Here is a 13,252-nt window from a genome sequence, read left to right on the forward strand (position 1 = left end):
GGTCTTCGCTCCCTTCTTCTCGCTCCCCGAATGACCACCCATCTCCTTTTGTCTTTTCAAAAATAGCGACTGGTAGAATTCCGACTTCATCATCTCTTGCATCCTCACCATACTAGCGACGCTCCCTCTCCTCTCTGTGATGTCCTTCACAACATCATATACGGAAACCCTTCTCTTCCCCATCGTACAAGGAGGCGGTGATCGTGGGAGCAAGAAGCGGGGGGATATATCTGGAGAGGCTGAAAGAAGAAACGTCGCTTTGGTTGGCGAAGGGGTGGGTGTACGGAGAAATGTGACTGCCATTGGCGACATTGGACTGTCAAAGATTGATAGAGGGGAGGCCGGAAGGAAAGGTGCTGCCTTTGGGAAAAGGTGTTGCTGCTCTATTGGGGACTTGGGCGGAGCGAGGAATGGGTTCACTGGTGAGCCGAGACTTCTGAGCGGTCAGACGCCAAAGGTGACGGCGTGTCCGGATCCCAGTAGGATAAGGGAGGCACGGGAGGGATTTCATGGTTGGCGTTGACCAATGCAGACATTGATGGATATGTTGCGCGTCGTGGTGTAGGGGGATGGATGGCGCGCCATGGAGCTGGACATTTCGTGGAGATGTTCAGGGAGATTGGGCGGGGACGAGTTTGCTGCATAGCGAGCAGTCGGTCTCAGGCAGAGGGCAACAGTAGGGCGTGGAGATATTGAACCCCGACTAGGCAGATCATTCATTTGACGGGCTGACTTGCTACAATAACGAGACTTGATATACTTCATACATGTCACACCAAATCGCGGCATTGGCCTCTGTTCAGAGACATATGGATTCTCCGTGGTCACAGACTGAGACTCAAGCTGAGCTCCTACAATGACAACCTGCATGTCTTTCCGATTTACGTTGTCCCAATGATTCAGACTCCGGGCCAAGTTCACACCAAAGCTTTTGCGCGGTTGACAAGCCGCAAGCATGGCACCAAAAGCAGCTAGATCGTCCCCAGTCGCCGAGGCATAGTGTACAGGGATATCATAGCGTTCCAAGGTTGTGGTGGTCTCGCTGAACGATCGACCTACCCGTGTCCAGACCCGTGACTATCGAGCCACACCGGTGGGGGACAACTGCAGGTACGGGTACTGAACCATGATTCCCAGAAAGGAAGGAAAAGCCTAAGGAATGGAGTACGTATCCATTGGACCGGTACCGCTGTGCGTCTGTATTGTTTGCGTGGCACGGAGACAAGGGTGAGTATTGAACGTGCGTGTAGCAGGCACAACTCATGGGGTTGCCCTTAACAAGGCCTGACAAACAAAGTGTTGATCAGGTGGATCTGAGCTTGTGAAGAGGCACACTGGACATATGCCCTCGCCTCTCATTGCCAGATTCTGCACAGCTCTTGCGGAGGGGCATACCACTCGTAGCTTGCCCTTGACAGCTGGAGACGTAACAAAAACCGAGCAGACGTGCTAATCTGAATCATGAAGCTCATCATGTGTCGTGAGACGTCAGGAGACTAGACAACGTAGAAGTTTCGAAAGAGACGGTCGTGACCCATAGTGTGGAGAAGATGGCCGACCGGATGAGTCAGCAGCCTCCGAGCAAGATGAAGAAATGACGTCTCGCCAACGTTGAGCGCATTCGCAAAATCCTCCGTATCAAGAGCTGCAACAATTCTTGGGTTGCTGTAGAACACAAAGCGCAGGGCAAACTCAATCCGGCGACGACAGTGCAGGACGCTTCTCCGCAATCGCCAAGGCCCGCAATCTGCAGCTACTGACATCTATCGAAGCGGAAAGTTGGCGGTACGATTGCGACCTCACGACGCCGCCCCACGGTTGTCCACGACACGTCCACGATGCTCACACGAAGTGCACTGTGCCCCGCGAGGGCCTTTGCCAGCCGCTTCCCACCCGCGATCCTGGCGCCGTCATCCACCGCCGCCGTGACTTCCTTCTCCACATGCACACGACCAAGCAAGCTCCCACAACAACAGCGCACCAGCCCGAGCACCGCCTCTCGCACCACATTTCCCAGCAGACTGATAGTACGCCATGCATCGACTGCGCCCGCACAGCCCGTGGCCAACAACTCGCCCGGCGCACAACCCCAACTCACATGGAACGCCTTCTTCGCCCTACGCCGCACGCGCCGGAGAATCGGCCAGGCCTGCTCGGGAGTCGGCGCCGTGGGCGTGACGTACTTTGGTCTCACCACCATGATCAACAATGGCTATGACGCGACCCTCTCCGCCCAACTGGGCGGCTTCGATCCCTTCATGCTCATGGGACTGAGCACCTTGGGCATGATGGCTGTGGGATGGCTCATTGGGCCTATTTTCGGCAACCAGGTCTTCAACCTGGCTTACAGGGGTGTGCTGGGCGAATTCACGCGGGTAAGTTACGTCTGGGGAGTGATGAGATGGCGAATACTGACGGTAGTGTGTGTAGAAAGATTCAGCCTTCTTCAACCGCATCAAGCGTCACCGCGTCGACCCTACTGCCTCTTCGCTCGCGAACCCCCCACCGGACTACTACGGCGAGAAGATTGGTAGCGTGGCTGGATACAGGCGGTGGTTGAAGGACCAGCGTGCCTTCAACCTCAAGACGGGCAGGTACCGGGCGACCAAGGCTTTGTAGAGTGTTCCGAACGGCCGCGGGCTGCAGATTGTACAGCTCGAGTATCAAATTACCAACGTCGAGCCACATACGCATCCGGTGCAAGAATACCCGGAGTACAGGAAAGAGCAGGCGGGAATGGAGCATGGTTTTGGGGTTATGTGCGTGGCAGCCGTCAGGAGTATACGAGCGAGCAGTTAGTAGGTGGCATGCTCTTCTATTTCTTACCATGTATCAAAATATCCGAGCGACGATTCCATCATCGCACCCTCGCATCTCAGCCCACTATGTGTTTTCATACGTTCCACGAGAGAAACGAACTCCAGACATGCATGTATGTATATGTACATTCCACCTACCAGATGAATCGCATCTCCATCTTAGGAACCCACAAAAGAGGGCATCAGGAAGGCCGCAGTCCCGTTCTTCCTCCCCTACTCTACAGCCTCGCCCTCCTCCCCACCCCCTCCAGCACACCCACAACCCCCTCTCTAACCTCCCTCACAACCTCCCCAGCCCCCTTCACCTCCCTAACCAACCCAACCCCACTCCCCGCATACGCCGTCATCCTGCCCCCACTCTCCCTCCACCCCTCATCCCCCTTCCGCATCTCCTCCCGATACAACCGCGTATTCTCCTCCTGACTCATCCCCTTCTCCACAGCATCCACATAGCTCTGCGTGATAATACCGCGCGCATTATGCGTCTCCGCCCAGTTCGTGCCGCGCAGGGAATCGTAGACTTTAGTGCGCACGGTGCTTTGTCCGCCGTCGGTGGTGCGCAGGATAGCAGAGCGGTACCCAGTGCTGATGGCTGCTTCGGGGGTGGCGAGTAGACGCGTCCCCAAGACGCAGCCTGAGGCGCCGAGAGTGAGGGATGCGGTGAAGGTGCGGGATTCGGATATGCCACCTGCGGCTAGGAGGATGGGTTTGGCACTTTGGGTTCGGTGATGGAGGGTGTCGATGGCGTCACCGACTTCAGGGAGGAGGGTGACGATACTTGCGCCTTGAACGAGACCATGACCTCCCGCGTCTGTGCCTTGGACGACGAGGACATCTGGGCCGATTTGTTCGACCACTTCCACAGCATCTTTTACACTGCCTACCTGAACCCAGATCTTCGTCGAGGGAGAAGCGGTTCTACTTGCTTCTGCCCATTGCACGAGGGATGCTGTTGATGAAGGCGCGAAGAACCATACTGCTGCTGGATGGTGTTGCGCGATGATGGGTATGGCCGTTTCGAGATCTGCGCCCCAGTTTATGAAGCCGATGCCGATGGGAAGTGTTCTGTTTTTCGTTGGTAGTGCGGTAGGTGTGTCGTTCAGGAGTGTTTTTGCGTGCTGCATGTGGGATTCTAAATCTGATACGTCTGTTCCTGCGCCTATGAAGCCGATTCCTCCTGTGTGGGTTGGTTAGGATGATGTTGGAGTATCAATGCGTATTGTGAAGCATGAGATGAGATGGAGGGGCTTGACCAAGTAGTTATCCACTACAGAAACCTAAAGGAGAATTGATGTGATGGTCTCTTCTTCAACTTACCGGCTTTCGATACTTCAACAGCCATGTCCGCTAGAGCGATCAAGCGCATCGGCGCGCCTACCACCAGCGGCGTTTGAATCCATGGGTAATCCACTTTCAATCTTTGCATGTCATCCATCATCAAATCTTCCCTTCTAATGGCAATCTTTACTCGTCTTGAATAGTCTTTAGTCTGGTTGTCGGACAGCTTTGTGGAAACCAAGTGTGAGTAAGTAGTTCTGGTAAATGCTGGGTTTCCAACTCTTTTCTACCACTCCGGTACACCGCAAAATGAATCTCTTTCAAATCCGAGGTATGTGAAAAGGTGCAACGTGATGACCCCAGTCGGATGCGTGACTAGGAAAGATGACGCGCTCCACGTTTAGAGGTTCCGGTAGACCTACCGAAAGGCTATGACATGTCCTCGGCTATGCACTATGGACCTAGTCGGCCTTATCCGGCATGGAACCTCTACAACACGACTAAACTCGTATCAAGGCATGTTACTGTTATGTTCGATTCTCATTACATCTTTTCCTCCTAGATACCCAAAAGTATTAACTAATATACTAATCCCAAAGTCTATGTTGGCATGGAACGGAACCCAGAACCTCATGCGCGCTCATGCTTGTAGAAAGCAGGATAACCGCCTGTATCTACATGCACCCATCATTAAAAACGCAAAGCTTCATAGAGCAATGAAGGGTTGTAAAGTCCTCTACAACTCCTTCTCTCTCTTCTCCCACTCTACAACACCGGGAGCCAACGGCCTGGAGAACAAACTCGAGTAGTCGGTGTTGACAATGTCCTTGCTGCCGCCCACATTCCTGAGCTTGAACTCGCGCACGAATGCTACGAGAATGGTCTGCAGTTGGAGGTAAGCAAATTGCTCGCCGATGCATCGGTGCCTTCCAGCGCCAAAGGGTAGGTAGGGAGAGTTTGTTCCCTTGGAAACAACACCCCAGCCGTAGTCAATCTTCTCCTGGTCGGCGTCGTCACGCTCCTCGTCGTATTGCTGGTGCTCGGCGTCCCAGCGATGCGGGTCCCAGACGGAGGGGTTGACAAAGTGGGTGTCGAGCTGAGCGGAGAAACCAGGCGAGGACATAAGCGTGTGGGAGGTGGGTACAACGTAGTTTGTTCCATCGACGACAAGAGGTTGCTTGACCTTGCGCATGATAGAGTGGATCGGGGCGTGGATACGGAGGGTCTCCTTGACGACCTGAGTGTGGAGGGGTAGCTTCTGGAGGTCTTCGTAGGTTAGCGGTGGGAGGTCCTCACCAAGAGCCGACTTCTGCTCAGCAAGGAGCTCCTCGACCAGGTGGGGATTTTGTGCCAATCGGAGTATGATCCAGGAGATGGTTGATGAGGACGAATGTTGACCAGCCATCAGCAGCGCAATCATAATTCCGGCAATCTCGTGCTCGGGTACCGGTGTGCCGTCCTTGTACTTGCAGTCCATAAGATGCCAGATCATGTCGGGAGAGTCCTTCTTGACCTCACCCGATCTCCTCTTGCGAACGACCTCAGAGTATAGTTTGATCATCGTCTCACGCGCGTTGTCGCGTGCGCGGTTGTGGGGAAGCGGGGCCCAAGACAGCATGAAGTTGATGGGTGAGAAGCCCATGTCGAGGTCGTGGTATAGCTCAGCGAACTTGGAGTCGAACGAGTTGCGGATTTCCTGGCCCTGGAGCGAACGAGAGGCGGTGTAGATGGTGAGTTCGGCCATGACCTTGGGGACGTCAAAAGTGCCCTTCTGTCCCTTGAAAGCCTTGTGGCGCTTGACGAAGTCTTCGCATTCTTGTGTGATGAGGGTAACGTAGGAGCGGAGGGCGTCTTGGGTGAGACCGAACTTGACGAACTGTCCTCGCGTTAGCCATGGGTCGAGTATGAGACTGGGTGGTGCGCACCTTTTTCTGCTCCATGAGCTTCGAGTTGGGGCAGTCGTACACGACATCCTTGCCAAAGACCGGTGTGCAGAGCGGGGAGTAGATCTCCTCGGCGTTAACGTCCTTGATCTTTCCGTTGAGGATGAAGTTGTTGCCGGTGGTGTCGAGGCACACAGTCATCTTGCGGCCGAGGAGGATAAAGGTGAAGACATTGCCATACTACTTCCAGTCAGTCATGTTCAACCTGCCATTGCATCTCCTACACACCTTCTTCTGGTTGGCGAAGAAGAACGCATACGGGTCCATGCCATATGTGACGGTACTGCCAATCACAGGCAGCCAGTGGAACACGAGGGGCGGCTCATTGGGGTTCTTGAGCAGCAGCTGCTTCAAGACATTGAGAACGACGGCCAGCAGGATAAAGGAGGCGAAGCCGGCGGCGACGAGGACGGGAAGCGACGAGGTGGAGGTGAAGTTGCCCAAGGGGCCGGCGACATTGGCGAGGAGACCCATACTGTGCGACAAGAAGCAACAACAGAAGTCAAGGGCGTGAGGGAAAGGCGCTGTTGACGGGGACGCGCCTCAATAAATTTCCCACGGGTTGAGGCTCGCGCAGGGGCCAGGCTATCCAATCATACTATAGCCGTACAGGGCGGCGTCTGAGTGGATGAGTGGGCTGGCGGGCGGTGGGCGGTGTCGAGAGCTTGGCAGGGACCGGCTTGCGGATCCTAGCGCACCCGTTCAAAGGAGAGAGATGGCACCACTGACAGGCCATCCAGACCAAATACCCTCTCATCGTACATCGTGCCATGTCATTGGCCTGAGGGATACATCACCTTATCCACAACCCGAAGCAGGCAGTATCGAAGTGTGAGTTTTCACCCTTACTACGCTACCTAGGTACCTGCGTATGCTCTATTATTTCACTGCGCAGTACATGTACTTATCCCTAGCCTATTCCGTTACGGCTCTTGTTCCATCAGGTGTATAAACATTACTGCGCTTTGGGTTCGTTGTTGATGATATTTCGGCTTGCCTCCAACACGGCGTCGGCATAGCTGCAGCACATGGACCCGTACTCCCGAGCCGCCGAGTCGCCGCAGCTCTACGTGCAACCTAGTGGCACATGTCTCTCAATGTAAGACCGTGCGTGATGTATATGGTGTACCTACTAAGCAGTCACAGATGTCAAACAACATGGACTTGGCGGAACCCGAAACGAATCGTCGCAATTTATGGACACGCTCATAGAACCGCCTGTCCTCAATATCACTGCGTACAAAAGCGAAGCGAAGAGCCTCGGGGGCCAAGACTCTCCTGAATCATTAGACGTAACTTGGGTGAGGGGGAACAAAACCTTCGATCGCACGTACATGGAGCTCTACGGCAAATGTCAGAACACGGGGGTAGGTCGTCACTACGCCTTTGAGATATTATCATTTCATACTAAGCTTTTGGTCTAGGACTATAAATGGGGATTCTCACTTTTGCAGCTCATCATCAGCATGGTACTGCTGCTCGCATGGACAGTCGGGATCTATATAATGTGGATTTATACACATTTCACTATTGCGTCCAACAATGCCCAGTTCGAAGAAGTCTCTGGCGAATATCGCGCAGTCCTCAAGTTGGCAGCAGCTATGAGGATTGAGCTCGATATCGAGGACACTGATCTTTCAGTGCTTAGAGAAAAACAACTGAAAGAAAGGGTCGACAAAGAGATACAGGGCGGCACAGTCTTCCACGCCTATCCTGACACTGGGCTGAAAACTCATAGTATTCGAAACGGCCTCAAAACTTGGTTCAAGAAGGAAAAATGGTGGTTCTTGGCTATGTTGGGTACGAGTCTTCTTTGCTTGATCGGATACTTTTTCTTTCCCGAATTTTTCTACTCCTGGCTCTTTGGAGTTTGGGCTGGCCAATTTTGGGCTTTCTGCATAGGTAGCACTGTGGGCAGTCGACTTCTCATTATCCTGTTTCCCAGCCTTGTGGCTGGACTTACTCTGGGCATTATGATAGCAGTGTAGAACGGGTGGGGTCATGGTGCAAAATGTCATCTTTACTACGCTATGCTCTGTAAAATGACTACCTAGGTAGGCCGCAGTATGTGTACTGGCCCCTAGCCCACTATTTTATACTTCTGCCTGTGCTGCCGTAGAACTCCCATGACCCGTTAACCCTCAGAATACGCCAGACGCTCCGCTCGAAAGAAATACCACACCATCTCAGTTCACCTGACCTTTGCTCTGTGCGGATGCAAGGCTTTGGTCAGTCGCATAGCGGGAACCGTCGTCCTCTTCCGAGTACAGAGTCTGATCGCCTTTACCGCCCATCTCGACAAACTCGTTGGGATTTCGCTCATCGGCAGGCCTTACTTCTGCAGCACCATGGGTCTTGCCGTTCATCTTTGTGCCGTTCTCAACTCCATTCTTTGCGTAAACCTTGACGGGCTCCTGGCCTTCAGCGGCGTTGATGACACGAGTGACCTTAACATCATTAATGCTACTAAGCATAGTGCGCTCCCGTTGTATCTTGCGCTTGGAGAAATCGAGCTTGGATATGGCCCCCGTAAGACCGTCTGTGCTGTCGGTGACGCTTATTTTGTCTTGCGTAGTCCACGGGTGCTGCAGGCATTCATCAATCGATATCCGTTTCTCAACATCGACTGTGAGCATCTTGTCGATGAGATCCAGCGCAGGGTCGCCAACGGAATCCCAGTACGGTGACGGATAGTCGAAGCGGCCCATTTTGATCTGTTGCGATAGTGTGTATGGGTTGTCCTCACTGTACAGCTCGTCTGAGAAGGGAGGAAACCCACACAGGCAGATGTACAGTACGACGCCCAATGACCAAACGTCTACAGCTCTGGTGTAGCGGCGGTGGTTGGAATTTTCCAGAATTTCGGGCGCAACGTCTGGAAAAATTAGCGTACTGTCGTACTTTGGAACAGGACAACATACATGACGGAGTTCCACACAGTGTTGTTGTGAAAGATTCTTCACCGATAATTTTGGCAAGACCAAAATCAGCCAGCTTGATCGACAGATCCTTATCTGTGAGCAAGATGTTCTCGGGCTTGATATCTCTGTGTACAATGTTGCGCTCATGCTGGTATGTGTTAGCGTTGAATCAGAAGGATATTTGGGGACTTACCAGGTACTTAACCGACTGAAACAATTGCACAAATACCTTGCGCGCCTCCGCCTCGGTCAACTTTTGTTTCATGACGATCCAGTTGAACAACTCGCCCTCAGTCGCGAGCTCGAGCACGAGGTAGACACCATCATCCTCATCAAATGTGTCCTTGAGACAGAGCAGCGCCGGATGGCTAACACTCATAAGCACGGCAATCTCTTGTTGCAGACCCTCGACCTTGGACTTCTCACCAGGACCAGAACGCTTCTCGAACTTCTTCACTGCGTACCGTACGCCGGTCGCTTTCTCTGCGCAGAGGTATACTGAAGCAAAATGACCCTTGCCTAACTGCTCCTGCATGGTGTATTGTTGTCGGAATCGGTGGGTGTTGCGCTTCAACGGGTATCTGAAGACATAGCGGGCTTGGTCCAAGATGGCAATCTCGTCACCTTCGCGCAGCTCGCGTCGCTTGTTCCGTCCAACGAAGATGTCGTTGACAAATGTTCCGTTTCCAGACAAGTCTTCGAGTACAGCGACAACATCGCCGCCCTTCTTCTCAGTGAACAGCAGACAGTGCCGGTTTGAGACGGTAGGTGAACTGAGGACTCGATCTGCAACGTGTCAGACAAGCGCTCTTTCGCAGGGACTATTACCGCGACTTACCGCACTCTCTGTGGCGACCGATGAGGTAGCCACCGGCTGGTACACCGCGCTCCTGCTTCTCCTTCTCGTACCTATCCTCCTGCTTTTTGTACTCTTCTTTGCTTACCCGCTCTGTTCCTTCGGTCTGGCCAACGAGTGCCTGCGGAACGGGACAGGCCTGTCGCCGGCGCAGTACTAGCACGTCTTTGTCCCGGCCATCCATAGGCACCAGGTAGCCCCAGACCTCTTCTTCCTCTTCATCTTCTACGGCGTACGTCCGGCTGTCGGGCGGGTAGACGAACTGGGAGAAGGGCTGGGTGTCGGATGGGGGCGACGAGAGACCACCGCGTGCCTGGCTTGGCTTGCTGGGTGGGGGGCTCTGTGTGCCTTCTTTGTAGCCTTCCGAAGCGTCTCCGGTGGATTCCTTGTGGGTTACAGGCGAAGGCAACGGTCCCTGCTTAAGACGGCCGTTGGGAGGCGGCGACAGGCGCGAGTGGCGAGTGCGCTTTGGTTCGGCCTCTTCGCCCTGCGAGTACTACAGCAATTGAAGCGTCAGCGCCCGCTCCCAGTCACATACTTGGCAGTACAACGGCTACCTACGCGGTTTCGCTTGAGCTGGCTTTTCTCAGTCTGGGCCGGCATCTTGACAACAAGGGCGAGTAGTGGAGTCGAGACGGAGACGGCGACGGAGACGGGGTCAATGCTGGCGCGGGTGTGACTGTCTAGATAGGCAGCATAGTGTTGCGAACGATGGAAACGAATAGTAAGGGCGGGCGAGTCTGGGCCGCTAAGCTGGACTGAGATTGAACGTCCGCAGGCCCTCGAGCCTTGGACGATGTTGCAGGCAGCCAAGCTCTAGAGCCGGGGAAGTCGCGTCGCACCCCTGCCGATTTGCGCGTGGCGAGCCTGCCGCCCTGTTGACTGGCCCGGAGCGACGCACCGGCTACACCTATGGGCTGCCCACTTTGTCGGCTTGCAACCTGCGTCAACTGCCATCCATGGACTGTATCGAGTCACCCTATGACAGCTTCCTCATTTGCATTACTCAGCCCAAACAAAACCACGCACAAGCATGCTTCCAGGTTTTCCTCACCTCGATGCAATTGAGTTTGAGCAGGCCTGCGATGCGCTGCAGCGATGCTTCCAGCTGAGAGGTAGCGCGCAGCACGAGTGGCTTTCCGTGGAGAAGAGGCACCGAAATGGGTCCGTATATCTCAACATTACTACCCATCTGCCGCTCTGCGCAGATCGACCTGCGGTGCGTGATCGGGACGCTATTGAAGAGGAGGAAGTAGTAGACGACGACGAGGTGGGTGATGCCGGGGCCCTGATCTGCCAATACGAGCTCAGTTCAGGTAGGAAGCTCTTCACGACGCCGTAGCACCCCAGCCAGTTGTAGACTACGATATCGTCCTATCGGATGTCTATCGCGTGCCCGTCTTGTACATCAGCATTCGTGACCCTGAGCACCGGTATCCGCCGACAATGACTACGTTGTACGAGCACTTGGTCCCGCCACAGTTCAAAGCTCAGACAGAGAATGTTGGTGTCATTGGAGGCATTACCATTGCTGTGAGAAGTGTAATCTCATGTATTGGATTTAACTAACCATCGCAGGAGCACCCGCTCACCAACAGACCCGTCTTCTTCATTCATCCATGTCAGACGGCTGATGTGATGGAGGCCAGTGTCGAGAGCGTCATAACAGCAGATAAGTATCTGACCATATGGATAGGGGCCATGGGAAAGGCCGTTGGTCTGAATATGCCGTTACAACTAGCAATACCAAATGATACTTGATATTGACATGCTTGATTTACAATTCGTGTCACAGTATAATACAACTACAACCGCATCCGTACACTTGCTTTCTCTAGCTCGCCAATGTTGCCCATACCCGCCAGGCTCCACTTCTCCGCCACGAAGCCCTCATTGACTTGGTGTCGTAGCATCCCGCTTTCGGCGTAGTACTCCATGATCGATCGCGCCTCTTCCTTGGTCAGCCCGCCGACATTAATAATGTCAAGCCCCTTGGAGTCGCTGTGGAGATCCTTGAGAGCCTCCATGACGCGCAGGTCTACGCTCTTGTAGGGGTTCCATTCTGGCAGTTTGTCTGCAGACTTCTGACGGGCTTCGGCTGCTTCGATGCAGTGATCCATCGCTGGCGACGTAGGGGCGTTTGATCGTGATGTTGCGCCGAGCACCACGCCGCCGTTGGGTAGTTTCCTTTGGCCTGAAAGGTGATCGACGAAGTGGCGTACAAGAGTCAGGTCGTGAGCGTGAATTGGCTTTACTTCTGCAGACATGTACTCGGAGTGGCGCATGATATGCGACAGACCATCGAGCGCAAGCAGAATTTGTGGACGGCCGGGCAGAGATAGTTCATTCCATAACGCAACAAAGACTGGCCATGATGCCTCGGGGTTGGCCATACCAAGCGCCGCCAGCTCTTTCAGTGTAGCACCCGCAGGAAGCGGCAGAGGCAGTTCAGGCTGCGTGCTCAATTTTGTGGCAGCAAGGAATGGCCCGTTGGACAGGAGGATTTGCTGGAGAAGATTTGCCGTGTACGTATCTTGAGTATATTGCATCGGTTCTGAGTTGGGAAGAGGCGCATAGTCTGTGTGCGCGTTGACGAGGGTTTGGGCTGAGAGTTGTCAGTGGCACGTTTCTGCCTCGAAACCACAGTCCATACCTTCTGGGATGTTGATCACAAACCAGTCCCGTATAAAACCCATGGTAAGGCCCTGAAGTACCAATGTGCTCTTCCCGCTCATTCTTTGTCCGCACAGTATCCGTCTTATCGTCTTCTTGGAGCTCTCGGCCTCGTTGAACAGCCTCGCGAGTTCAATCGCCTCCTTCCTCATCAACACAGCTGGTCGGCGGAACAGACCCCATCCCTGGCTTGTTTTGAATGCCTCGACGGCTCGCAGCGCATCCACTACAGTCTCTTGCGGTAGTCCCATGACCTTGCCCTCATTCTGTTCGCTGAGCACATTGTCCTTGGTGAGGTCCCGCAGCGAAGATACTTCAAGTGCGTTGTCGTTGCTCAGAACGATGCGCTTCCGCTGGGCTTTTCGCTCTCCTTGGGCCGGCCGCTTGCCCGAGTCACCTCCTGATGCTCCTCTGCCCTTCTTCGTGTTGAGAGACTTGACACCCTTCTTGGGGGCGGCGGTCATGCCCTTCTTCTTGGGTCCTGTCACGGCATAGCGGGCGGACGACGTGGAAAAGCAGGCTATCTGGGGGCGTAGCACGCGCGGTGCGATGCATCCATGGGCGGCGGCATCAAGCGACAGCTGCGAGAAGCTCCGGAGACACGTGGACGGCGGCATGACGGGTGGTTGAGGCTCTGGCCCTCCGCAATGGGGCGAATTGGCGATGCGAGAGACGAATTCTGTGATGGTCGCAGCCTCGGGAGTCCGCCGCTCGTGCACGGACTCGAAATTTATTCTGAACTTTTGGCAGCAGGCGCGCAAA

At 54.2% G+C, this 13,252-nt stretch overlaps 5 protein-coding genes across 5 annotated transcripts; 1 reads left to right on the plus strand and 4 right to left on the minus strand.

The window, feature by feature from the left end:
- Nucleotides 1-1,838: 1,838 nt before the first annotated feature.
- Nucleotides 1,839-2,619, plus strand: J4E90_002697 (uncharacterized protein; the record flags this gene model as incomplete). The annotated part of the gene is made up of 2 exons (XM_051432273.1): nucleotides 1,839-2,375; nucleotides 2,431-2,619. 2 exons carry the CDS (start codon nucleotides 1,839-1,841, stop codon nucleotides 2,617-2,619), a joined length of 726 nt encoding a protein of 241 aa, XP_051293695.1.
- A 418-nt stretch (nucleotides 2,620-3,037) lies between these two features.
- Nucleotides 3,038-4,161, minus strand: J4E90_002698 (uncharacterized protein; the record flags this gene model as incomplete). Its single annotated transcript, XM_051432274.1, has 2 exons — nucleotides 3,038-3,996; nucleotides 4,137-4,161. The coding sequence occupies 2 exons, from the start codon at nucleotides 4,159-4,161 to the stop codon at nucleotides 3,038-3,040; spliced, it is 984 nt and encodes a 327-aa protein (XP_051293696.1).
- Nucleotides 4,162-4,833: 672 nt separating this feature from the next.
- Nucleotides 4,834-6,514, minus strand: CYP51B (Sterol 14-alpha demethylase; the record flags this gene model as incomplete). Its single annotated transcript, XM_051432275.1, has 3 exons — nucleotides 4,834-5,973; nucleotides 6,023-6,220; nucleotides 6,269-6,514. The coding sequence occupies 3 exons, from the start codon at nucleotides 6,512-6,514 to the stop codon at nucleotides 4,834-4,836; spliced, it is 1,584 nt and encodes a 527-aa protein (XP_051293697.1).
- Nucleotides 6,515-8,226: 1,712 nt separating this feature from the next.
- J4E90_002700 (uncharacterized protein) lies at nucleotides 8,227-10,420 on the minus strand (the record flags this gene model as incomplete). The annotated part of the gene is made up of 5 exons (XM_051432276.1): nucleotides 8,227-8,915; nucleotides 8,962-9,109; nucleotides 9,155-9,747; nucleotides 9,800-10,313; nucleotides 10,379-10,420. 5 exons carry the CDS (start codon nucleotides 10,418-10,420, stop codon nucleotides 8,227-8,229), a joined length of 1,986 nt encoding a protein of 661 aa, XP_051293698.1.
- Nucleotides 10,421-11,622: 1,202 nt separating this feature from the next.
- Nucleotides 11,623-13,107, minus strand: J4E90_002701 (uncharacterized protein; the record flags this gene model as incomplete). Its single annotated transcript, XM_051432277.1, has 2 exons — nucleotides 11,623-12,422; nucleotides 12,471-13,107. 2 exons carry the CDS (start codon nucleotides 13,105-13,107, stop codon nucleotides 11,623-11,625), a joined length of 1,437 nt encoding a protein of 478 aa, XP_051293699.1.
- Between the last annotated feature and the right edge of the window lie 145 nt (nucleotides 13,108-13,252).

This window comes from Alternaria incomplexa, assembly GCF_024043165.1.
Source record: "Alternaria incomplexa strain BMP 0042 chromosome Unknown scaffold_3, whole genome shotgun sequence".
In the NCBI taxonomy this organism is placed as follows: domain Eukaryota; kingdom Fungi; phylum Ascomycota; class Dothideomycetes; order Pleosporales; family Pleosporaceae; genus Alternaria; species Alternaria incomplexa.